The sequence below is a fragment of the Vidua macroura genome, chromosome 1, assembly GCF_024509145.1.
Source record: "Vidua macroura isolate BioBank_ID:100142 chromosome 1, ASM2450914v1, whole genome shotgun sequence".
In the NCBI taxonomy this organism is placed as follows: Eukaryota; Metazoa; Chordata; class Aves; order Passeriformes; family Viduidae; genus Vidua; species Vidua macroura.
Window position 1 is genome coordinate 19,446,832 of NC_071571.1, and position 27,249 is coordinate 19,474,080.

Here is a 27,249-nt window from a genome sequence, read left to right on the forward strand (position 1 = left end):
AAACAGGTCATTTGGAAACAAATAATTTTTATTATATAAAGTTTATGACAATATCAGCATAAGCTTACAGAGGATATTTAGTCAGGGGATATTATAAATTGGAAGAAGAAAGCTATGTTAAAAAAATATAACAATATCTTATCCTGGATATTTATATCCTGTGTATTTCCTTTAGATTTGTTCTTTAGATTTTGAAATTGAAACTGTGGAAAGGATGACTGAGAATATGAATTCTATGAATTTGGTTTGAAGTATTGAAAAATTTCAGAAAATGAAATAAAAAGTTTTTTATCTTAAAAATTTCAGTCTGAGGATGTTAGTCAGATGAAAAAATAACCATATATTGAATATAATTAAATCTCTTATTTTTCATGCAATAAGAAGAGAAAAAAAATATTAAAGTTCAGGAAGATTAAAAGTCTGAATTTCAGCACTTACTTTGTAAGCATTCTGTCATTAATAAAAATTGAAAATTATTTTCATAAAAGACCTACCTTGTTTCAGAGATTATCTGGAAGAGTCACAGTTTTCTCAGAAGATAATTACTGATGAGTAATATGATATTCCATGAGTTCATTTACAACAATTCTTTATAATCATCTACTTTTATTTGGGACATTAAAATATGAATACCATAAACAGTAAAATAAATGGTTTTCTTTTCATAAGGGAGAATGTGATAAAATTCTTCCATTGTTAATTTTATCCTTTTCATTACTGCAATTTTTTACAGATACACATAACATGACACAATGAATGGAGATTTAAGAACTATAGCATAAGCAGCATTTTAGTGTTTAATGAAATTCTGCAAGTAGTGCTAGTCTATTGCAGAATAAACAGAGAATTTGAGTACATTGGCTTGACCATGTAAGGATGTTCAATGCCTGTTTATAACACAGAGATCAATCATCTTACAGAGATTAATCAAAATACCAGTGTTCAGGAGCTGGAGACACTTGGCACTTTCCAGAACCAAATATGTTCTCTGTGTCTCAACCTAACAGGTACAAGTTTAATTAAAAAATTCTATGTTTCAGTCACACTAAACTTGTTTCAAAAAGAAAACAGCATGTGTCATCACATTTTCTTATTTAAAACCTTAATGAATAACATTTGGTAACTTTCAACTAGATGGCATTAAGGTAAGTGTGTATATGAGTGCAGCAGAGAGGCACTTATGAGCATATTGCTGGAAAGGTATGGGGACAATGATGGGCAAACAGCACGCCTTGCTATTCCTAGTACCCATGAAACAACATGCCAGTCAGACAAAAAAAAAAAAAAAAGTTAAAAAATAGTTTTGTGGCCCCAGGTAGAAAGCTGCATAGATATATAGAAAGATACAGGTTATGGTTATTCTATGAAGAAAAAATGAAAGAAAACAAAACACCAAACCCAAACCAAGAAGCCCTGTGCATGATGGAATGAAGGCAGGCACCAGTATGCTTTTCAGTCTGGAGTCTCAAAAGTCTAATAAATGTCAAGCAATTCTGCTTTCCCTGAATAAAGGTATTAACAGAGATACCATCTACACTGCAGATGTCTGTTGTTATGCAATTTGTAGGAGTTTAGTAACTTTCAGACTTGCCAATGGGTTTAAAATTAAGCAGGCTGTAGAAATGCAGTAAAGGGAAAAACACAAGCACAGCAGGAACACTTAAGCCTTCAAGCTAAAAATGACGATTGTGTAAAGCAAGTGGGTATTATGGAAGATGACATTTTGTCAGGTTATTTAAAGTGTAAACACTGCTACGAGCTGTGCCTGGTACCACAGAGGATGACAACTGAAATCACAAGGCACTCCAGAATTCTTCCCCAATATCTTTCTCATGGAGGCATGGGCTGGCATAAGTTTTAGCTGTGTGGGAGGCCAACCTATTCAGCAGAAATATGGTTTCCTGAACATGCCAGTTTCCACCCTCTGTCAACCACTAAGCTAAATTTATCAGGAGCACTGTGGTCAGAACTACAGAACTGTAGAGCTGACCGGAGGGAAATTTGGTCAGATACAACTATCAAGGTTAATAATGAAAATATTTTTTAAAAATAAGTGTATATACTGGTGTGTCACATAGATAAATCACATGCTGAGCCAATATTCAAATATATGATTCATGACCACTCTTGATTTAGTTTGATATGTTTCCAATTTTATAAAGGCTTTTCTTTTGCTTCTGCATCTTGGAACACTAAATGAGTCAGTTAAAATCCCTTTCCAATGCAAAATTACAGAAATATTTAAGTTATAATTTCTCAAATAATGGACATAAAAATATGATTCCCAAGCATAAAGAATCTGGATTGGATTAAACATTTTATTAACATACTGGAATTTGAACTGTATGAATGTAAAATGAATTCATAGTTATAATTATCAATCTCTTTCAGCACCAACAGGAATGACAGAAGACTATATATAATTATAGTTTACTTATGTATGGATTCCATTTTTAATATAAGTTTACTTTCTGAATGTAATTGTTTTAATAAGAGTTATTCTGTGATGAGTTATTAATTCATATTGCAAATACTACAGTATCATGACACACTTCCAGATTTTATAACAAATCTTTAGGCAAAGAGTTACAATCACTATTGATCCTGCATTGTGTTTAAGTTTTCAAGGAGCTACATAATTTCTCCATGTCTTCTGCTGCTACACGATAGAGAGGATTTGGAAAAGAAGTATCATTCACATTTTCATTAAATGGATACTAAAAGAAAAAAGATAGAATGAAATTTAAAATCCAAGTGATTATATTATTTTCTTAAAATGCACATATAAATGGCTATAGATTCATTATGGAAGTAACATTTGAAAGAGAACTATAAAATCTTGAAACATTTTTAGACCAGACTTTCAGCTGGATAAAGTTAGCATAGTTCCACCAGAGCAATTACCTACCACATGTACTTGATCAAGTAATTTAACCTACTTCTGCATCTGTTTCCACCTTTTTTCCCCTTGTCTCCAGAGCCCTTGCTCCAATATACATTTAATATTATTTTAGGCAATCTGTGTACAATAGTGTAATTGCAGTGGGTCACTAATTTTGGTACATTATATTGTAATTTCCTTTTATTCAAGGAAATGTTTATAATTTCCTAGATTGAAAAATGTATGAGAAAATAGATAATATGAACCCTTCAGGTAAGGATTTCAGTCATTCTAAACATTTTCTTCAGCATCTGCCCAGACTGAAACTTTCTGAATTAGTGTATGGTGTAACAAGTAGATATGAAGAGCAACACTACTAGAATTGTTATTATGAGGTCCTTGCCAACCAGTTCAGCCCTGGTCATCTCTCTCAGATTTCCAGAGGTGCTAACAGTACAAGTAGCAGTAAACCATTGACTTTAAGTGACATTTTCCCCTTTCCTCTGCAAATTAATTTCCTTTACTAGTCCAACGTGCATCCTAGAAATATATTATTACATACCTCATGCCATGGAGAAACACTGATTTGAACAGCAGATGAGATAGGATACCTAGGAGACTATAAAAAGAAAACAAACTGCTTCAGAATATTTTTAGTGAGCTGAAAGTAATATATTCTGCCATGTGGTGCCTGGGTAACACACGCTATGGAACCAAAATTACGAGGCAGTATCATGAGCAAGAGTAGAGCTATGCTAAGCCCACATGATTTTAGTGTTCAGGAAGGTTCAGAACTGTTCTTTATGAAGCTCAGAGACTCCCACAAGGGCATAACTGATGAGTATTCAGCTGGAGACAAGAGCTTTTGCACACATTTTGTCATCTCTTTTGATTGATAATACACCATTCAGATTTAAGTCTCACCAGACTTTGAGAAAACTCATAATGCCTGTTTTCTTTTAAAAAGAATAAGTGTAAACATGTATTTTCCCAGTCTTAGAGAAAATAGAGGAAGTTCTGGTACATGGCTGGACTTCAATCACAATGCCTGGGGCTGTCTTCCATGAAAATGTCTCTCCTGACTCTGTGCTTCTGTTTTTCAACTTGCTATTAAATGAAGCCTGTCACGAATCTATTTTAACTACAATAAAAATGTCCTGATGAATTGGACATGATTGTGATGGGAATATTTCCAACTTGGAGCTCTCACAAACTCTAACCTATAAGTGAATTCATTTGATCTTATGTCTCTAAAATCAGGTATAAGGACCTTTTTACAGAAAGTAAATGGCATGTCATAGTTAATCTTATTCAAAGGTGCCGTGGAATCTTTATTATTGACTGTGCAAAGGACAAGGAAGTTTTATTTTCTATTTCAAATCAAGCCTGGCTCTTTCAATGCTAATAAGTGTAGTATCAAAATGAGGGCAGGAAGGATAGTTAAATTTTTTTTTGCTTTTTTCCTTTTTATTCCAAGGTTCTTTGTCTATATTATTTTCAATTATAAACAAAATATCAGAGATACCTGCATTTTAATTAAATAATTTATTTCTTGTTAAATATAAGATATGAATTTTAGTTACCATTCTAATTTGATAATTAAATCTTGCCTTTAATTATTTTTCTGCAATATGTGCACTTTTATATACATATTTTATTCAAAAATTTCTTTGTTATTCTATCAGTCTCTTAATTCTGATCAGCAAATGGTACTAGGGAAATGTGTGGCCAATTGCTTGTTTAGTGTCAAGGTGAATTTTACAGTGATGAGAATTGTGATGTACATTTAAGGTACTGGGGAGGACTAAAAACTTTTTTATTCAAGTTAAATGAGTGTGCAAAGGCAACTTGGTTGCGGAATCATGCATTTTGTGGTTTTATTGTTGTTGACATGTTTCTTTTGTTGTGTGTTTGCTTTGTTGGATGGTTTTTCTTGGGTTTTTTTTTGTTTGTTTAATTTCCAGATACAAAAGGAGACGAGTCCCAGTGAGTTAATTCTTATCTATATGTGGGTAAATATTTAATCCAAAACACTTTTTTTCCTCCAAATTATCAGCCTATAGTCCTGATAATAATAAACACTGAGATGTTGTCAAAACTGAGCTGATTTCAACTATTACTATGTTTTGAAAATGCACTGGAACTGATCTGAATATTGAGTCAATTTTTAATTCTCACTTCTTTTATTAAATACCATTCACTCAGGGATTGCATTCTTTTAATGGAAAACTATTTGAGGACTACCTCACGTTTTTCTGAACATATAGAGGCAGCTTACCTTTACTTTCCCAGATGAATTAAGGTCTTTGTACAATGGATTGGCAAATGAAGAAATAGCAGTTACTTGCACTTTCCTTGGGAAGTCAAACCAAGAAAAAAAGGAACAAAAAATATCATATCATACAGGTCATCAAAGAACCAAACAGATTAAAGTTCAAAAGAATTGAGTCCAAAAAAGAGGTAGCTAAATATATTTACAACTGAGCTCTTCTGAAATTAATGAAATTAAACCAACATTCTGGATAAATAATGTCTAGGTTAAAATAATAATTTTTCATCTGTTTCTTCTAAATTATATATACTTCTGGATGTGCACAGAACTATTTAGTATTTATAAAATGCAGGTATAATGCTATACATTACATAAAACATGAGATTACCTCAAAAGCTGCATTCCTATAATTTCTTTGCATGTGATGAGATCATATTCTTCCTATGTTTTGCTATCACACTGACAATTCCATAATTAACATAGTCTTAGGCTCCAAGTTCAAGAGCACTGTAGTGCTCTTTTAATTATTATAAGTACTCCACTCTTCCAATTAATTGGGAAAGAACTTGCATTTTGGGTCAAAATCATCAGCATCAGTTTTAAAGCTATACAAGCTACCCATACCTTTTGCTAGAAAACCAGGAATAATCACTTGAGGTATTGAAATGCAAATTTTTCATTAATTAACATAATGCCTTAAACAATTTAGGTTATTAGGACAAATATTGCTATTTATAGATCTCATGTCCATTACCTCATCTGGAGGTTTAAAGGTATGCTATCAAGAGATAGAGGTCTTCCCATGTCCCATTTCTTTCTGGAAGCACTTATGACCTGTGCAGTTAATCATATTTATTCTGCAAAAGCAGAATGGGCATGGAACATGCTGCCTATATCTAATTTTTTTCCCATATAGATGACTAGTTGTTAATATTCCACGTTGCTTGAAATCACAGAATCATGGACTCCATTTATGTAGGAAGAGAACTCCAAGATCGCTGAGTCCAACTTTTGACTGATCACCACCTTGTGCTGGACTAAGTGCCATGTCCAGCCCCTTCCACCTCCAGGTTTGGTGACTCCATCTCCATTGGCACTCTGTTCCAAGGCTCAACAACCCTTTTGGTGAAGGAATTCTTCCTGACGTCCAGCCTGAAGTCCCCTAGCACAGCTTAAGGCCATGTCCTCTTGTCCTGTCACTTGTTCCTCAGAGAAGGGACTCACCCCCACCTGGCCACAACCTCCTACCTCAGGTAGTTATAGAGAGCAGTAAGGTCAGCCCTCCTTTTCTCTTTTCAGGCAAAACACTTCCTGCTCCCTCAGTTGCTCTTCAAAGGACTTAATCTCTAGACCCTTTACCAGCTTTGTTGCTCTGGACTCTCTCCAGCACCTCAATGTCTTTGTTGTAGTGAGAGGCCCAGAATCATCAAATCTGTGCCAATACTACATAAAAAGCAACAGAGGTATTAGTTAAAATTACTGAAGAATGAAGCAGAAGCTAATCTTTGCTTCTGAAGTGATGCATTTAGTTTTTTTGGGTTTTATCCAAAGTTTGTGTGGCTAGAAATCTGCATGTACAGCATTCTAAGACAAAAATTTTCCCTGAAGCTTCCCATCAATCTTGATGATGGAGAAATAAATTTTGTTGCATTATAAAGTGTGTCTGTTCCAAAGCTGCTCCTACAACTGGTTGAAGCCGTGTCACCCTAGAATGTGCTAGACAGGCTCTGTGTTACTGGGGTAGGCAGGACAGAGAGGACACGAGCACAGCCCATAGAGATGTTGGGAAGGGAAGTTGTTCCTCAGTGGGAACCACAGAGGAGACACATTGAATGGTTTCTGTTGCAAGGAGCCAAAACCAGAATGGCTACTTGGGAGGAAGACACAAGTAAGGCACAGAAATATTCTACCTTATGAATTAAATCAGTGCAAGAAACTAAGTTTGGATTTTAGACCAAACCAGACATGTCTTCATAAAATTTTTCACAAGACTGTCAGAAAGTAATTGCTTCTAACGCCAGTCTCATAATTTATTATGATTACCTGACACAACAATGGGGAGAGCTGAATATTTGAACCTGTTAATTTTTTCATTTGATCGAATATTAACTGTAATAAATCATGATATTCTGATTAATTTAGTTTGCTTAGTGAAGCAATGACAAATTATTTATATGCTTACCAAGTGTATATTTGCATCCGATCGTCCTGAATGAAGTCCAGAAAATGTGTACAAAATTTATTTTTTACTCTAAAATGAAAGCATGGCTCACAAAATCGAAGGCCAGAAGCAAACTCAGATGAGATTTTAAGGAGTTTGGCTCTGCTTCTAAACTAGTGCCCAAAGGACCAGACTTGCATGCCTTAATTTTGGTGCCTCATTTAGACATCACAAACCAAGTGTATGGCCTAAAAGCATGATACAGAATTAAGCAAATCACTTCTCCTTAGAGTCAGTCAAGACACTTCCAAAGGGCAACACAGGTCACACAATTCTCAGTGTGAACCACCCTTGCTGTGCCAGTAGCAAATGGTAAGGATAGGGATTGGTCTGATTCTCTTTCATCACTCCATTAAACTTGACCAGCTTGTGCAAGACATACACACAGCTTATTTGGGCAAGAACATGCTGAGTACTTAGGTCTGTCCTGAGGGCAGGAGGGTGCTGAACACAGATCTCCAGCTTTCTCTGTAAGGAGGAGAACTAACCAGAAGGATACTGGGCCAAACTGTGGGTGCCAAACAGAGTGCTGGCCAAGTTCTTCAACGTGTTTTTGGTTGCTGTGCTTAGTGCTGAAATTGGTCCTGTCTATGTCTTAAGCAATAAAATTGAGTCCAGCAGATTTCAGGTGTTCTCCCACTCTAGATCTGAATCATGAAAAGCATATGTATTGGTCACTGAATCTTAGGGATAATGGGAATTTTATGGCCCAAAATATGGGCACTGCTTGAATTTATGCACCAGAAACTTAGATGGAAAATGAACTTTCTCAATTTCTCTCCTGTTCTCATGAACATTTTTGTCAAAATTCAAAAGTCACCTTGAATATACTACCTTATGTAACTTAGGCTACACATACATACACCATATATAAACACATAGATGCATACATATGAATATGTTTTTATAAACTAATATATGGTTACCCCTGTTTGTGAATGCAGCAAGCAATTCTTTCTAAGGGATACCAGTAGATAGCCTTAAAATTTCTAAAGTATTTTCAAATTACTTAAAAGGCCTTAAATAATTTGTAAGAGAAAATTTAATCACATGCTTACATAAGTGCTGTAATCTGTCAATTGGATGAGGTAGTAACTGCAGTAAAAAAAGTTTAAAAATAGTTAAAAAAAAAGTAAAAAAATACTCAAATATGTGTAAGGTAGTTTAGAGAGAACTGGGTTTTCTAATATAACCAGAAATACCACAATAGGAAAGGAGAGAATTAATCATCTTAGGTTGAGGTAACATTAGGCATAGCCTTACTAAGCTCATCTGCATTCTTTAGTAGCAAGAACTACTGCCTTGTCAGAGGTTTCTCCACTACAATTTCACAAAGACAGGAAGAATTTTATGCTCCACAAAATACCCATCAGTGTATAAACAGACTGCTGAGTAACAGCATTCTTGTTAATGGAAAATTAAAGTATCTAGATTTCATTTTTTGGATGCAAGAGCTCATAATTTTGTGCTTTTCAATATACCTTTAAAAGAAAAAAAAATCTTTCATATAGAACACAGATTCTTAGGAAATACAATACTGGAGGAATGCTTATTGTCTGATCCATAACAACAATGACAAAGTCTTGGTCGACCAAAGATTTAGTTACAATTAAGCTACTAATTAAAATAATCCCTTAAAAGACTTTTTATAGGTGTGCTAAAGCTGCAGTTCTTAACAGAAACTAAAACTCAAGATCTTAATTTCCAAAGCATGTTTAAAATCTTTTCAACTAAATTTAGGTTTGCTGAAGTAGGCTACATTTTGCACATCCCATAAAAGAAATAGGAGGAATGATGCAAGGAGAGAAGACTTTCCAAAAGCTGCATCTAAAATAATGTACAGGTCACTTGGATGTTTGATTCATCTGTTAATATGCTGTATGGGTTTCCTAAGTAACTAAAAGGTACTTTGTACCTTTTGAGACACTTTGGGGAAGTAATTTTTCTTTTATTAAATCACTCCTTTGCAACTTTCATCTTTGTGATCTTGAAGGCTACAGCTACAGAGACTGGCTGTGCTTCAGTGTGTTTCCTCGTGTTTCTGTGCAGTCGGTGATCATCAGATGAACATTTCAGAAAAATGGAAAACTTCTGACTATAGCACTCATCCTTCATAACAACAGTACTCTACAGAAGAATGAATGGATTTGGATAGCAGCATTAGACTAGTACAAAAATTCCCAAACAACATTTATGGCTAGTGCTTCCAAATTTTGGTTTACTTTTTCCCATAAAACTGAACATTTTTCTCCCATTATACATGAACTGTATCTGTCTCTGTTCCAGTTCACAAGCTGAAAACGATTCACTAAATGTCATTATACTGTCATTCTGTTTATCTCTTTGGGATATAGGAACAGAGGGACAGCCAGCAATGACCTCTGGCAGCCCCTCAGATCTGTTTGGAGAGCTTCCCTCGGAATACACTACCCATTCCTTCACACCAGACCTCCAGAAGGGTATGGTCTAATTGCAGAAAGCCTGACAACAGAAACTGGAAATCATCATAATTTTAAGTAAACCTTAACTATAGAGAAAGACAAAAGCACTGAGCTTGTTTACCCTGAAGAAAGCAGCCTGTAAGGAGGCATGACAACTGCCTTCAAGAACAGAAAAAGCTTTCTGCAAGGAGGAAGGGAGTGATCTGTTATTGTCCATGGTGAATAGGAATGAAGTTAAATGATAAACAGACATATCAGCAGTTGGAAAATAACTTTCTAACAGCAAATTTCTTTCTACCCAAGGTACCAATATAGCCCGAGGATGCCATCAAATTCATGTTGCTAGAAGTTTTTAAATGTGAACTCAGGAGTGATACAATTGAGTCTGTGATGTGGCAGGATGAAAAATGGCCTCTGTGGGCCCTTTCTTCACATGATTTTCTATAATTTTAAAATGCTTTCTCATAACACCTCAGTTTTTCACTCTTTCACTTGTGTGGCAAGATACATTGTTATATACTTTGGAAAATTTGATGTTCTGTGTTCATTAAAATTGACAGGGCTGATAATAGCTGTGGTTACATTGGCCTTGCAACAGATGGCACAGTTCAGGAACAGGAAAGAAACAAACTGAAATTATCCAGGGACATTGACTGATTTGGAGGCAATAGTAAAAAGGCATAGCATGGCTGGACAGAAAGACACTCACTTTTCATACTCTCATGTTTCAAATTACAATGAAGCATTAGAAGGCAGCTGCAAAAAAATGGAAGCTAAAATGAAGCTTTGCTTCTATTTGGTCAATGAGGACAGATGGCACTGATAGAGTGGAGCAACTGGCAGCCTTCCCTTCTGGATTAGGGAACATCATCTCTATAGTGCAAACAGGAATGATAGAAACTCACAAGCTTCTCTGATTTGGGGCTGCTGTACAAAAGTTTCACATATCCCCAGCTGGGGACTGGGAAGTATCTGACATATCTGAATGCTGTCATGGTAATGAAGTATGCGGCTGCCAAGCCATGTAAAGCTGCTTTTGTCCATTAGGAATTAAACTTACATGATGACTTCCAGTAACTCCCACTCAGTAACAGGAGTGTTTAGAGCCTGCAGATCAGAAATTAAATTCAGAAAAGGAGAAGGACATAGAAAAGGGGAAACGGGACATTCATTCTGGGTTGAAAAGGAGAAGGAGATAGAAAAGGGTTGAAAGGAAGGGTTAAGGCACTATTAATGTTTCCAGAGAAGAAGAAGAGGGACAAATGTGACTTAAGTTCTCACTGCTGTTAGTGACAAATTTCTAGCTGGCAATCACCTGAGGGGTACCCAGCCTACCCCTACTGCCTCCTACCTGGTTTTCTGATGAAAAAAAATTAGTTCTGTTGGACTCTTAAGCTTCTCTACCTCTTGTGCATATCCCTATACTATTTGCCTTGAGACTTAGATGGACCTACACAACATTTCAAGATATCATGGGAGGTATCACCTACAACTCCTAATGTGCCTCTGGAGAACCGTCTGCCAGTGCCTGCATGGGTGGGTCTATACAGTAAAGCAAGGGGACACTAACAGAAATTACATAAAAATATCTGGCAAAAGAATTTATCAAAAGGTAGTAAATATGGCCTCAAGCATGTGAAAGCTTCCCTAGAGTGACTCTAGTGCCTAATGACTTTAAGAAAACAAAATGGCTCAGGAGGCTAAAAGCAGACACAAGTGAAAATTAACTGCAGGAAAGTATAATTTATGTGCCAGTAAAATCCTCTTATTCATCAAATCCCTTAAAAAAAAACAGGAGTAAAATCTCACACCTCTGTGTGGTGCTGTCACATTGTGCATTTTACGGACTTATGCAAACACAAGTCACTTCTTATTATAAAGCCTTATCCTAAAGATCCGAACTTCAGTATGTTAACATTGGCTGCATTTTGACTAATCACTTCTGATTACTGATTAAGCAGTTTAGGAATAACTTGCCTTAATTTACTACTATGTTTCCACTTGTGATTTTTGTATACCAAATCATGGTAGGCACTAGGTAGTTGAAGAGGAAGAGCCTGGGTGAGCTTATTTTCTCAAATTCAAAGTTTCAGATTTCATTGTTTTCACAATTTCAAACAAATTGCCATTTATTAGCCGGATTATTTCTTAGCAAGATGCCTATAAAACATTTTAACTTACATGTTAAGTCGACTGTGATTAAAAACAAGGAAAATAAAAAATTTTGTTTGGAGCGTGGGTAAAATGATTTGACAATCTCAGTTTCTAATAGACAAAATTTGGTAGTCCCAAAAATTTCCATCATCATAGCTTACCTTTCTGGAAGCTTTAATGAAATCAATCAAGACCAATAAGCTTTGTTTTGTAAGCTTGTCTAATCCTCTCTTTCACAGCTCTGATTCTCTGCATATCAGGGTTGTGGTATACTCTTAGAGCCATACTAAGATCCTCATTCACCCCCGTTTTATACATAATAGGACCATAGCATCACATTGCAACAGGGTACAAAAAAGACTACTTTTTTTTTTTTTTTTTTTTTTTTTTTTTTTTTTAGCGTAAGTAATTACAAGAACACAAAAAATATTCCTTAAATTTAGATTTATGGGTAAAAGAGATGTGAATGGCTGTGCAGTAACCTTTGAGTAGACATTTATGAAAGAAAAATGTAGAGGGAGTGTTGAGTGAGAGCACAGAAGTAGTGTAAGAAACAACAATATTTTTAAAATAAAAAAACCATCAAACATTTTTTGAGAAATTAAACTCTTTTTTTCATGGATAATTATAGAAATCACAAAAAAAATATGCAGCAGCTCTTCCAATACAAGTAATCTTGCACTTCCGAAGTTCTTTTCTATATGTGTGCCTTAGCAGGTTGTATTAATGTGAATGAATTAAATCTTAAAGCCCCATGAAATCAGATAAGGAAATGTTATTCCTGCTTTAAAGAAGAGGAAGGAGATGTAAGGAAAGCAGGTGAAGCTATACACTCAATTAACAGAAGCACAACCAATAAGGGTTTCTGCTTCAACATTTTGTTCTGCGTCCATAGACAGCTCTACCTGCCAGGGGAGCATGCAGATATAGGAGACATGTCAGCAGCAATAATGTCAGGACAGGAGTCTGCACAGTTTAGTAGATACTTTGGGAGATAACAACATCCCCAAAGAGAGGAAAGTCTATAGTAGAGAACAAGTTTAAAGGAAAAGAGACAGCTTTGAAATGAATTCTGGAGAAGAAAATGAAGGGCAAAGAAAATCTAACAACACAAAAATGGACAAGGAAATGTGCAACAGGAATTGCTGAAAGGGAGGAAGGGACAGTGCTAGGTACTTGCTGGTGGAGAAGGATCTAGCAGAATAAGTTGAGAGATAAGCAGAGAAGCAATACGGAGGTTAGAGTAAAATAAACAGTTAGGGAGGAGAGAAAAAGCAGAGATTATCACAGGGATGACAGTAAGGACTTGTAAATATATCTGTGAAATACTGAAATGTCAGTTGAAGGCAAATCCTAAAACCCTCTAAATTTTATAATTTAAGAATACTCATAAAATGCCACAATCAAAACATTCTAGGCAAGCAAGCCATTGCCCATTGTTTCCAGACTGGGGTCCACTAAGGTCAGCTTTTGTTGCAAAGTTACGTTTTCTGCTTAGTGTTTCATATGAAGACAGACTGTGGGGAGATTCAAAAGCTGAAACCAATGAGCCTGGGCAGTTGGCCATTGCTCTGTGCCACATTTGTGTCTGCTATATGCAAAATAAAAGTTTTACTTACGTTTCTGGCACTTTCTTCTTCAAAAGAAAATACAAGGCAGCAGCTGTAATTTTAATCAGTAAGAAACCGATACCCAATCCAATCCAAATATCTGCAAAATCAAAGCAATCAAAGACAGAAGTAAGTAAAATGAAAGTCTCAAAGAATGAATTGAAAGATATTACTTTCTTTTTACAGACCTACCGTTTTGTTGGCGATTTGGAGGCTGAAGAGGCTTAGCACTTATGTGGCAACGGTTTCCTTTCCATCCTTTTTCACATCTGTGAATAAAACAAGAATTTTTGAAGGGAGGAGAAAGGATCATAAACAGCGATGAGCGTAGAGGAAATACCAAAGTTTTGAGCACTTTTGCCAGTGACTAAAGCTTATCCAGGAATCACAAAAAGCAGCATCAAAGTTAATATAATGGAATTTAAGTGAGAGATACACAAAACAAAGTAAGAAGAGATAAAAAAATAAAACTAAGTTCAAAGACTCGAATTGGCTTCCTTTTCCATAATGACATGATATTGTTTCTCACAGCAAAGGAAATCTGATGAATTTCCATGTATCCCCCATGTGAGGGTAAAATACATTTCTGAGTTGAGGGACTGGGACCCTAATATAGAGAAAGACACACGATTAGAATATGAGAAAGACATTTTTCTCTCATCCCCTAATTTGCCTCTCTTGTTTTTCTTTTCTTTTTTTTTTTTTTTTTTTTTTTTTTTTTTTTTTTTTAATGATACCTCTCCAACAAATACCTTGTCAAAACCAAAGCTATACTTGACTGCAGCCATGTAAAATTATTCCAAGATTTCTGTTTGGTAAAATTCAGTCTTGATTTGAAGTGACCAAAATATAAAATATCTGACACAACCTTTGATGTATTGATTTACACTTGTTGCTTAATGGTTAATCCCATTCAACAAAAAGGTCTGTATCATTTGTCACTTTAATTTGCATCAATTAAGTTTTTGTCTACTTGCTTTTATTGTGGTTTTCTGTCTCCATCAGAACTAAGGAACCCGGGACACCTAGGTGAGGGTCAGCTGCCTTTGCTGAGACACATGCAATTTGGGGAATCTCAAAATGGCTGCAGCATAAAGGGTTTTCTGGGAGATGGACACATACTGACATCTTAATTTCAGGCACCCCACATGGTGTTTGAACCCCATCCTGAGTGTAGTGATGGAATGACTTCTACCAGCTTTCCAATTATATGCATGGCTGGTGGTTTATGAGCTTCATAAATTTCAAAATTTTTTAGAAGGGAGTATCAGAAAGAAGTGATGGTAGTAGTCCAGTTTCAGTCCTACTATTGTCAAATGTATGGAAAATTCATTTCACCTATGTTTTCTTTTTTTATAGTTTCATAAACTATTAATGTGGGCTGAATGCATATTGAGATGCTTTCTAACTCTAACATTGCGATTTTTTTCCATAGTCAACATTTTTTAAGACGTAAATTTGAAATTGTAATTTCTTCTCCTTAAATATATAGTATGAAACCTTACATGTACACAATTAAATCTTTATAGTAATGTTCTTTAATTTGAACATGTGAGAGAGGACTTCATGCTATTTGCCATAGTTTAGCACAAGGTTTTGCCCACATGCCTTACCCTAGCAGCTGCACACTGAGTTAACCAGGCATTTCAGAGGGACAGGAATACTTCATTTTCCCAGAAAATGACTTAAGAGTGCTGGATGTAGGAAGAGGAAGGGTGGGGTGACAGGAGCAGCAAGAATCTGTAGCTGCAATGAAAACTGGAATCCTTAAAGGATCAGGGCATGTCAGAAACCAGATTGATATCCCAGTTTCAGACACGACAGGAAGATGACTTCACCAAAGACCAAAAGAGACTGATGCATGATTTATTGCAATTCAGTGTATGATTAAAAAATTCTGGGCAGAGACTATGCCAGAAGGGAAGTACCAGCTCTACTTGAATACAGTGGGCAGAGAGAGATTTTATTTAACCCATTTACACCATGGATGGGTTTTCTGTGGTTAAAGGGTTACCTTATTCAAGGTTACTAATTGATATACTAATGAATCCTAGCTTTAGAAATTAGAGCCGGTGGCATATTCTGACATGCTAACTCTAAAGAAAAAATGATATAATTTCAGCTGACATCTCTGGCTGAGTTGGAGACCTATTGTATTTAGTGACTGAAAATACCTTCAATCCTCCTTCTTCTTCAGTGTACTACAAAAAATCATGTTATTCATAAGATGCTCTTTTATGCAGACTGATGATCTTATAAAAGTGTCAAATTGCACCTGGGCTGACATCAAGCTCTGTGGATCCATGTAGAAACATTGCAATCTGCTGGTAATCACTCATTGAAAGAATTTTCTGATTGCTCTCAATTGTATAATTTCCTTTTTCCCTGTTTGCCAGATAATCTATTGAACTAGATATGCTTTTAACCAAAATTGGCCTCTTTTTTTGTCATTGCAGAACTTACTTGGCTGTAAAAGAAAGAATAAGAAAACAGATTTGCAGCTGTGCATAAGCACTACTCAGAGTGGCAAGGAGAGGTGCCATTTGCTGGTTTGGAGGCACCAGGACATAATTCACCTCAGAGCTGCAAAGAGGTAGTTCTCATAAAGCAGGTGTGTGTACTGGTAGGACTGTAGGAAAATTCTACTACAAAGAAGTATCTAAATATATCTTCATATGCTGTGTTTCCCTTTATTGATGGAGCATTTCCACATATTCATGCAAGGTTTGAATTGTAGGTAAAAAAGTTAAGCATCTTTAAGTTTATCTTCCTATACACACAGGTTTTATGATCAATACTAACTCCCTTGGCTTAGCCATTCATTCCTCTTCAAATCTCTGAATGCTACATGACACATACCATTAGGAATCTGATGTCAGACTATCAAGGTGTAATTTTGGCCAGTGAAATAATTTTCTACTGTGTCCATCTAGGTTGTTACCATAAGTGTCACTGACACTGGCTGGGGAAAATAAAAAAAGGGTAAAAATGGATAAAGGTAGAGCAAAGATAATATCTCTGGAACTTGGTAATTTATAAGGACAAGTACAAAATCAAATAGATGGGGTTAACGTTGTAAAGCATGAAGCATGGGGACTATTTTATAGGGAGAGGGAGGACTGAAGGCAAAAAAGATGAAGACAGTAAAAACAATATAGCTAATCCTTAAAGACCAGGATGGAAAAGGAGTGCTAAACAACAAAAAAATTGAAGAGTGAGTATATAAGTTGGTTAAGTGCTCCCACATGTATCTTCACACATTAATTTGTTTGTTATTTTCTAACTGTGATAGGGAATCTTAGCCATTGTCTCTGCCACTGTGGTAAAACACAAGACCGTCAGAAAAATCTGGGTTATAATTTGGAGATTTATTCAACCCTTTATAAGATTTTTTTTTTCCATTACTAACAAAATTCCATCTTCTCAAGTTAAAAAAAAAAAAAAGACGAGAAAGTAAGAGTTACAGCTAGTTTAGAAGTCTGCAACTTTCAATGAGGCTCCAAGAAAAACTTGGGAAAATTGCTCATTAATACCCTTGGCTCTCAGCTGATACAAACATTGCCTCTGGCTTTTAATGAAGCCAAGCTTTTCTGTTCCCAGAATAGAGGGAAACTTGTCTTAAATATTCAAAACAATCTTGTTTCATGCATGTCTTGCAAGATTTTGTTCCTTTTATATCTATCATCTCTAGAAACTCTAGCTGACTACAGTGATAGCGGTGGTGGAGAAATCACTCTGTAACTTGAGAGGAAAGGATAGAATGAGATCTCTGGCACCAATATCTGCCAATAACTTTGATTAGAGAAGAAGAGAAGATAACAGTTCTAGGCCATGAAGGTAAATAAAATATAAATAGTTTTTTTCAAACTACTCCAGCTATTTCACTGTATTAGAAAGCTGAGGGGTACTTTCAAAACAAACAAATATTTTAGGTATGGTCTTCTATAGGATAGTTGGAGGTTTTGCTAAGAAACGCAGAATGAAAATATTTTACGGATTTGAAAATGCTATACCACTATATATTATTTTATATTTAATAAGTTCCAGAAACTATTGCAGGCAATAACCAACCAATCAAACTAGTTGTTTAAAAGCTATGCAAAACTTACATGACAAAATGCAGAACAGAAAGATACATGTACCCCTTTCTCTGAGTCTGACTCTCCACAGCCTTCTGCCTGTGAAGTCCTTTGCAGCTGTGTTGTTGTGTGGGTGTTGAAATGATGTTCTTCTCATCTAGTGACATTTCCTGTAGGCTTCACACTCTACCCAATGCATGAAGTACTAGGCAATTGATAAAAAACTGGAAGAGTCCCTCTTTTTATTGAGGAATAAAAAAAAATATTGGGGAAAAAAGGTGGCAAGGACAATCATGGTATTAGATTACAGTGATTTTGAGCAGATAGATGAGGTTTTCCCTAGGTGTTTGTACTGAGGGCACAGAATAAACAATCCTATGCTTTTGAAAAAAAAAACAGTCTCAACCCTCAGACTTCTTCATTTGACTGTTACTGCAAAATTGTATCAGTGAATAACAGTAATAATACCAGGCATCTTTATAGGAAATCCAGTCAAACTTCACCTTAGTAGTGTGCAATCCTTGAGACAATCAGTCCTGAAGTGAACTTTGATAAATCTAGCAGCACCAGGTCAGAGCAGCCTTTGCATGCACCCAAGAGATGACTCCCTTGAAGTCCAGATAATGAAGGAGAACACTCTTAACTACCTATCCACTGCTGAGCATGGACTGTACTTCTGGGAGGCTGATAAATTGCTTCTTCAAAGTCACAATTACTTTTCTCTCTGATGAGAGCAGCCAGGGATACGCCAGTGCTGTTGTGGTATAAGGACCTTAAGGATTACAGATCAACCATGTCTTCTGGGCTCTGTGTTAAATCTTCACTAGCAGGGCAATGGGAATTTTGAAGAGCTTCCTTAATAATCCTCTTCTGCTATTTTATTTTTAAGACGGACAATTCTGAAAGGACTGAATTTATCTCTTGAGCCATGAAGCCGAAATTCCACATTATTTATGTACAATTAATTTCCTTGGACTAATGACATCTTGTCTAATTAGCAGCACCACATTTTATACAAGTCTTAAGCTTATCTGAAATACACATATAGCCATTTCAATCCTTTTAGACAGGAAACTCCTCCTAGCTGAAACAACAGAAGGAGCAACAGAGAAAGATAGATGAAATAGCACTTGAATACTTCCATCCTAGTGCACATCCTACTCTACCCTGCCTGACAAAACGTCTTCTGCTATTAGCAAGTTCTTACAGAAAACTCACCCTGGAAGGGAGAATGTTAACCCTTCAGATTTGCTTCCAGGATTTCCAACTCATTATTCCCCATATATATTGGCAATGCAGAGGAAAGAACTTAATATTGCCTGTGTTGCTGCATCCTGTGCCTGCTGTTGTGGCTCATCTCACTCGGAATGAAAAATAAAAACCAGACAAAGTGTCTGTTGTTTTTGATGTTCAGTCAGGGCATTTTTAATTTACAAGAACATGTCTGGCTTATACACTGCTTCATTTCAGAATATCAAAGCACACCTCCTTTTCCTATTTTTATCTGAAATATTTGTTACACAGAAGATCTAATCTGTTACGCCTTGTGCACGTTCAGAATGACCAAAAGTAATTCAGCCAACTATTCAGTGTACATGGTATTAATAGTATATAGATTAAGGCAGTAATATGTGCATGAGTGTAGCTACATATTCTTCTGAACATGACTGTACACATTGCAATATCCTTTAGAGAATGTTCTTATGAATCTGCTCCAATGCAGTGAGCCAGTACCTTCTGTGTGAGCTCAGATTTGCCATTGCCATGTTTCTGATGCATTTGCTGTTTATAATACATTACATGGGGAACATTACACATGAGTGCTGACATTGTCTGGGAGCCGTGCCATGTATGCCTACATGCTGGACAGCTGCTGTATAGCAGTGCAGGCTGCTCCAGAAGTGATGTTGGATGATACAATGGGAAAAAACCCACCAAAACCATAACTAGCTTCTTGTGGAAAACAGACCTTACATCTCTTTGCTATATCAGTGTAGAAGTTTCTCTGCTTACTAGTCTTTGCAACCAATATTGTGCAAATGAAGCTTCACTAGACTCTTGATGGAAACAGCAACTCTTCATTCCATTATGAAGGAGAAGCAAACTCTACTTCAGCAAAGTAGTTATCCTTTTGCACACATACACCAAAGATCCTCAGATGCTGTAAACTCCCACTAGAAAAGCAAGGACCAGGAGAGGAACAGGAGCTCCCCATCTCCCCATAAATGGTCATAAAAGAAAGCTGACTAAACTTCTGAATAGAATTATATAGTGTGACTGTGTATGGTAACAAAGGCCTGGAATTTGAGGATGCAGGTATGGCTTCTATTCTGAAAACTGTTAAGATTCATAAGCGGCAAATGAATCAACATGAAGAAGAGCAATACAAGGTATAAACAGATTCTAAAAAAATTATAAGTACTCTGAGAAAAGATCTATGCATCCTCATAGATTATTCAAGGAAAGTAATGGCTCACTTTGTATCATAAAAGCAAGCAGTATGCATAATGAGTAAGATAGAAGACTTTTGAGATTATGGCGATTAAAGTCATATGGCAGAGTCTGAAAAGATCAGATTTAATTTACACAGAAGGTGAGTGGGAGCAGATATGCTGAAGGTAAACAAAATGATATATGGTAAATGGAAGAAAAATCTTGTGTTGCTGTCTATCTTCTAGAACATTCAATCAAACTGAAAGGAAATACATCTTAAACTAATAATAAGGGACCTATTTGTCACATAGTTGTTAGCTGACCTGAGGGAGTCCTTGCCCCACAGCAAGTCTTAAAAGCCAAGAACTTAGTGATATGTAGTAGAGAGAGCTCCTTTAATCAGAGAATGAAACTCTTTAGAGATTGAGGAGCCCAATGTGATAACTGATGGCAATTTGGAAGTAAATTCATATATTGGCATCATTATCTTTTATATGCATCTTTTCTCCAGTGTGTGCTGGGAGCTACTCCCAGGTTCCTAGCATGACACACTGATTACTCATTGCTCTTATAACCACAATGAGAGGTTCTAATTACAGCCTGAGTTGAATAGTAGAACTGTTATAAGGAAGAACGAGGTCAGTGTATCTAATTGCTTTTCATAGAGATATACAATGAAACTATGGTAACCAGTTTAAAGGTTTAGAGGGGGACTTAATTCTTCTAACATTAAGCATTTGAAAAGGGAGGTACCTAGAGACAGTTTGGACAAACAGACTATGTGAAATAAAGAGACCAATCCTCATTGGGATCTTTACCATTGTCTGTAACAGTGTCACAATGAATAATTCTGACTAAATAGGTACATTTAGCTTTTTCACAGCTAGGCAAGAGGAACAAAACCTTAATCTTTGTTGTGAAATGTTGAAACAGTAAATAAGCAACTTCTGGTTTTAGAATAAGAGCATGATGGTGAGATTTGTGTCATGGACAGCTTGTGGATGATTTCCTGTTAGGCACAGGCAAACCCTTTATTACATGGGGAAGGATAAATTCTTTCTCTAATGCCTGTCATTGTGAACAGAGAGGTTGGAAAATTTCAGAGCAAATACTTCTTCACAGAAAGTAGTTGATACATGAAAAGGCTTATATTTAATGGAGAATTTGAATTTAAATTTTAAAGAAATTCTGTCAGTATCTGAAACTTGTCTGATCTGCCTGATTTCTTTCTGGCTCCTAACCTAAACACCTCAGAACAAAGTAAAATTTTGAAGTTATCCTGATGAGAATTACACTGACCTGAAAAACAAATTACTTTATTGTTTCCATAAATTCTTTCTGCTTCAGACCAGTGCCTGATAATGCATGACAGTTTTTTTCAGGGTGTTTTATCCTATCATAAGGAAATGCAGACTTATATGGAAATTATTTGCTGTGTCATTTGCTTTTGTGCCTTTAGTGTTTGATGAAATAGGCCCCAGCAGAATTAATTGAAGGTTGGTATGAGACATGCACTGTGTTTTATGGCACAGATTTATTCAGCTAGAGCAAAGAAGCAGAAGTACATGTTCACAGCAGATGGCCAGACCTGAAATCCGACATTTAAACAGTTGCACTCCTTTTTATGCTAGCTTTTCCCACTTCTTAAATAATAGTTTTCTGATAACAGATTTTTCATTACTATATCACTGAGTTAAAAGCTCCCGTGGGACAAATTGTGAAGCTACTCCTGGTACTGAAAAAATAATTTTGTGCTAAATTCAGCAGGTAAATGCCTATTCACTTAGCTAGATAATAAACAAATTTAAAGACTTAAGATTTCTTAAAGAAGAAAAAAAAAAGTTATTTTTAAAATTAAATTTTCTCTAGGAAAAAAATAGTATTTCAACCTACTTTACTTAAAGGTCAAGCCACCAGCAAGCATGTTGTTTAATTCTAACTGATGCTGATGTGAGACATCCACACAACAGAGAAAGAAAAAACTTGAAATAATGTAGTAGGTACATTAATCACTGATGACTGGAGGTAAGAGTCCAAACTACAGCTGAGTCCTGAGTTACAGCCCACTGCTTCTAGGGCTGTGCTTTGCAAAAAAAGTGACCCTCAGAATACATGAGTTTGTCAATAAAATAGTCTTATAATTTTAACCGTGGTTAAACCAGGCTTAGTCATTTTGTGAACTAGAAACAAAATATGGCATACTGTGAGCTCTGGGATGGCACCCTGTCTGCTGAGGGAAGTTTGGTGCAAGTACTGCAAGCGATGTTCTTAGTATGTAGAGCACTTCACCAGTGAGAAAAGTGACTAATCTGCACCTTCTCTTGTTCTAAGGAACCTTGGAGATTAAAGCACTGCCCATTACCATTTGCCATATGAAGAGAAGCTACCCAAGATATCTGTATCATTACAGTAGAACCTAAAAAGTAAGAAAATTCACACAAGAGATACACCTTTAGCTTAAATCAGCTGACAGAAAAGATGCAGTCCTTCATGCCAGCCTGCCTATCCATCTTGTTTCCCAGTTCATTCTTCCTTCTTTTTTTCTTTTTGTCCAATATTACATGCCTTTCTTTCTTTGACCCTCTAATGTTTCTCTTCTATTCTTTCCCTCCTTCCCTTTTGCTCTTTGTGGAATGTGCATTTGGAACTGATCTTTGATTTGCTCTTGAAGAACACTCCAAGTAAGGGAAGAATATAAGGAGGGCAAGAAGAGAAAGAGATAGAGAAACAAAACCTCTAGGGAACATGTTTTACATGTCTGTGTCTCAAATATAGACCTTAGCTGCAACATTTAGAGGGCTGAAAAGAGATTAAGGAGTGACCTGACAGAAAGTCTGGCTGTGCAGCTGTATTGACAGCTGGTAGCAAAATTATTTTTCTTTCAAAACCAGCACTGATTTCACATTTAAGCAAGATTAGGAAATAATGCAATAAATTATAGAAGAGACCTGTTCATTTCACAGAAAAAAAGCTTTTTGCTTAATTTACTATGCTGTGATAGAACAGATAGGGTTCTCTATAAGTAGAAAACCGGATAAAAGTTCTGAATATATTTACAGTGGCTGTATTTTATCACAGAGACCATCATTGTATTGCCTTGTTTTTGCTAGATTATGGGTTGGGATTTTTGGGATGTTTTGGTTTTTTTTTAAACCTTCTGTCTGTTTGTTTGTTTGTTTTGTTTGTTTGTTAGGTTATTATTATTATTATTATTATTATTATTATTATTATTATTAGTTGTTAATTTTTTGTTTGTTTCTTTTGAGGTTTTTTGGGGGGTGTTTTTTTTTTTCTGTTTATTTTGTTTTTTAATATTTGGTCTTATTGCTTTTAATCAATAATACTAACTAACAGTACTACCTACCTACTCACTACATTATAATCTGCACTATAGCTAAGTAAGAAATAATAGATATTTATTTCAGTCAGTTTGTGTATCTGCTTTTCACTGCAGTTTACCCTCTGAATAGTTTTCATGTGAATGAATCTACAATGTCCAGGTGAAATTAAATAATTATTTTAAAAGCTTATGCCATGGAAGTGTTTTGACAATATTAAACTACACACTTGGCACAAATAATATAAAAAAAGTTTAAAAATTATTTTATTTATTTTTTGCTGCCCCTTTCCAGCACTGGTTCAGTCATTTTATCAGCTGAAATGGTCGGCTTTAACCAGAGCCTGCCAACACCAGGCATTGCTCCTGGCAGGTGGATTGTTGTATATATTGGAGATTATAAATAATTTTGTCATCCTGAGACAATCATAAATGTATCTGCTTGCACAGGGGACAACACCGTACAATAACATCTAATTCTTCTTCTCACTGTTGTACAAGGGAGGTGCACAAGTACAGGCTAAGATTACATCAACACAAATACATTCTTAAAAATGTTTTGCTTCTATTTTAAATGTATGCTTATATAAAAAAATAAAAAACAAACCAAACAAAAAAGACACAAAACTTCTTTTTTGCTTACCATCCATGTACCAGAGAGACAGTGGTTTACTCTCTGAATTGCACACAACCCAGAAAAGACTCAACTTCTGGAATGAGTTCTACACATGCCAGTGTGGCTCATAGAAAATAATGCAGGGATGTTGTTTCTGCATAATTTGCAGGTATTAGAGATGATTTTCACAGATGCTTAGGGAATTCTCTTTCTAGTTTCTTGTTATCAAGTTAAATTTATGAACTCTTCAGAGGAATGACCTTTAAACAATTTATGAGACCCTAAGACACTTTAGATGCAATAAAAATAATTTCATCACAACCTTTCTTCCAGTTCCACATTCTCTTAGCGTTGTTATGGTTACAGAGTCAAGATTTGAGAATTTAGGAGAAGCTGGAACTGAGGATTCCCATGCAATTTCAATTCAAACCCTCAGGTATGCCTGTTCAAGCACATATTTAATTGGAAGATCACAAACTTGCCATACACCTCCCTCCCAAATTTAAAGCTTTAATTCTGGTATTCAGTGTTTAGCATTGCAACATGATTATAATCATGGAATACTGCAGAGGTAATTCACAACACCTAATAAAAAAAAGAAGAAAAAAGTCAACAGAAAAAAAACCAAACAATTGTTATTACAAATAGCTAAATCATCACTTCTGTTCTTCGTATTTAAACCTTCAAACTTCAGCACTTAATACTGCTCTGTTGCTATGAAGAGAAATTTGAACTCTAAGTGCATTCTTGAAACATTTCTTGAGGAGAACAGTTAGGTCTAAATGTGGCTTATTTGAATTAATAGAAGAGTAAATTTCAACTGTTAATTGTTAATTTCGACCTGGAACTTTGATGAAGCAAAATCCTGTGATTCATGCGTCACATGTTTGTAATAACATATGGTGAGCTATAGCCAATGACAGAAAAAATTCTAACAGCATTCCAGCATCCATTCAACAAAGTCTCTTGGTTACAGCCATGCAATATGCAGCACAGATGAAGAAATGAGAACTTTTCCCCTGATGTTAGCACTACTGTGCAACGAATCACTGTACATAAAACAATTCAGAGCAGCCTTTATGCTCCTTTAGCATGTACTGCCAAGCAGAACAAAAGCCTAGTTAGCCTGCATTGCAGGTCAACAGCCCTAACAGACAGAGGCAGTATCCAAAAACCTGTAAGATCAAAGAATCCTTGCTATGTTCTGTTTCTCTACTGATGATTTTATGTTAGCAGTTGGGACAAGCTGGCAGGGAGCCATAATAAACATTCTGTATCAATAAAGGGCAGATTTACATTTTGTAAAGCCACAGGACTGAGGTGTTTATATAAGCTGAAGTCAGCTTTTATATAGCTGAAAAAGTGATTTCATTAACCCACTTCTCGTCATCTAAGGACATTGCAATTTTTCATCTATTTTGAATAAAAGTGTGTATTTTTTTCTGCAGAGTTCCTAGCAGATGATATTTTTTAACTGCTCTTGAAACAGTCTGTTACAAAGCTGGTACAATGCCCTACCTTTATTCTTCAACATCAAATAGCTGAAAACCATGACAAGATAACTTTCACAAATACCTTCAAAGAATGAGAATAAGAAATGTATCATATTGATGCACATCAGTTCTTTTTTTTTTTTTTTTTTAGAGTAAATAAATTAATAATATATTATAATGTTACATATATGTTCTCAGTTATGACCTGAAGCAATCAACCTTCTAATGTATAAAAGGAGACTGAACTTATTTGCATATGATAGTTTATTATCTTTTGAGTGAGATTTTTTCACAGGTAAAACATCCAGTAAAAATGATTGGCTAAGGTAGCAGCTGTGTCTGCAGGTGTTTTCTCATGCACAGGTACAAAAGGAGACATGCAGCTGCTATGAAGCAGCAGGACTCTGAGTCTGCCTCTGCTTGTCTAAAAAGGTGGAAAGCAGAGGAAAACATCCTGCATTATGGATTTTGTTTGCGAGCTAATGTTTGGGACTTACTTTTTAAAATATACAGCACAAGAGATAAAAACCTGCATTTTCATTATTTTCTAAATTATATCTTTATTTAAGACTTTAATATTTTTAAATATTAGATTTGATATTGTGATTTTTAGCAAATGTAATAAAACTATATTTTGCCAACACGGGATTTAATAATGCCTAGTTTTTAATGTGCTCCCACCCATTCATACTATTGCCCTATTTCCATTATTAACTAAGCACATCCCTTGGTTATTTCAAAGGTCTGTGGCAGCAATGGGAGATGGTCAGGTCTTTGCCCCCTTCCCCCCTCACATCTCCGATGGACGATGTGATTTGCCCTAAGATAAGAACACCAGGTGGGTATTGCAGGAGGAACTGTCTGATGCTCGCACAATGAATGACTCCAGCGTGGGAAGGCTGTGCTAATTGTGGCTGACTTTGGTGCACATCAGCCTGCAAGTGTGCAAAACGCTGCTGGAGACTGGGCCAGCTGGGCTCAGGAGGTCGTAGGCATCCTCCAGGTTGATCCCCATGGTGGCAGGGACTCACTTTTGAACAGGTGAGTAAAAGCACTAAGATCCAGTCAAATACAGACATAAAATTCTAAAGAAACTACATAGGTGCTTTGTTGCCTTTTAGCTGGGCTTGCTTCACACCGAGACAAACCTGTCTGTTTCTACATGACCCTGCTTACAGTATAACCCTTTAGACTTGCTTGTGTTACATACTGCATTGGCAGTATTTAGAGGCTATATTAGCAATAAATCATAATCATTCACATAATCAGGATCACACTTGTGCCTGATTGAGAGTCTTTTCTCTATTACTTTGGCACAAGGTCTTAGAAATTTTTAAAATCACTCAGAGTTCCACCAGTTTAGAAACACATCTACATATCACCACCAGAGAGATTTCTCTGCTACACTGCCTGATCCTTGCATGCCCTTCTCCCGAGCTTAACTAAGCCAAATGAGTACAGAAAACTCAGCTCTTTGCTCAGGCTGACCTCATGAAAAGTTAAATTAATTGACTTGAAGGACAGTGAATAATTTCCATTTGAGAGTAAAAGCTATTTGAAATGGTTCAGAGAACAAATGTTGGCTCAGGTCTCAAGAATACACATGCCCCTGCCACCCCTCTCCCCTGGCTTTTTAATAAACTCTAAAATGCTTTGGCAGAATAGAAGGCCAAAAACTGAACTGTAGTCTTAAATGCATTAAAATAAACAAA

At 35.9% G+C, this 27,249-nt stretch overlaps 1 protein-coding gene across 1 annotated transcript in view; it reads right to left on the reverse strand.

The window, feature by feature from the left end:
• Positions 1 to 2,298: 2,298 nt before the first annotated feature.
• The window catches only part of MALRD1 (MAM and LDL receptor class A domain containing 1), a 232,787-nt gene continuing 207,836 nt past the window's right edge, over positions 2,299 to 27,249 (reverse strand). The window contains exons 36-40 of the mRNA XM_053999538.1: positions 13,772 to 13,848; positions 13,589 to 13,679; positions 5,160 to 5,235; positions 3,444 to 3,500; positions 2,299 to 2,717 (exon numbers count right to left, since the gene is read on the reverse strand). Coding sequence (XP_053855513.1) covers positions 2,616 to 2,717; positions 3,444 to 3,500; positions 5,160 to 5,235; positions 13,589 to 13,679; positions 13,772 to 13,848 — 403 coding nt within the window. The 3' untranslated portion in view covers positions 2,299 to 2,615. The remainder of the gene's footprint in view (positions 2,718 to 3,443; positions 3,501 to 5,159; positions 5,236 to 13,588; positions 13,680 to 13,771; positions 13,849 to 27,249) is intronic.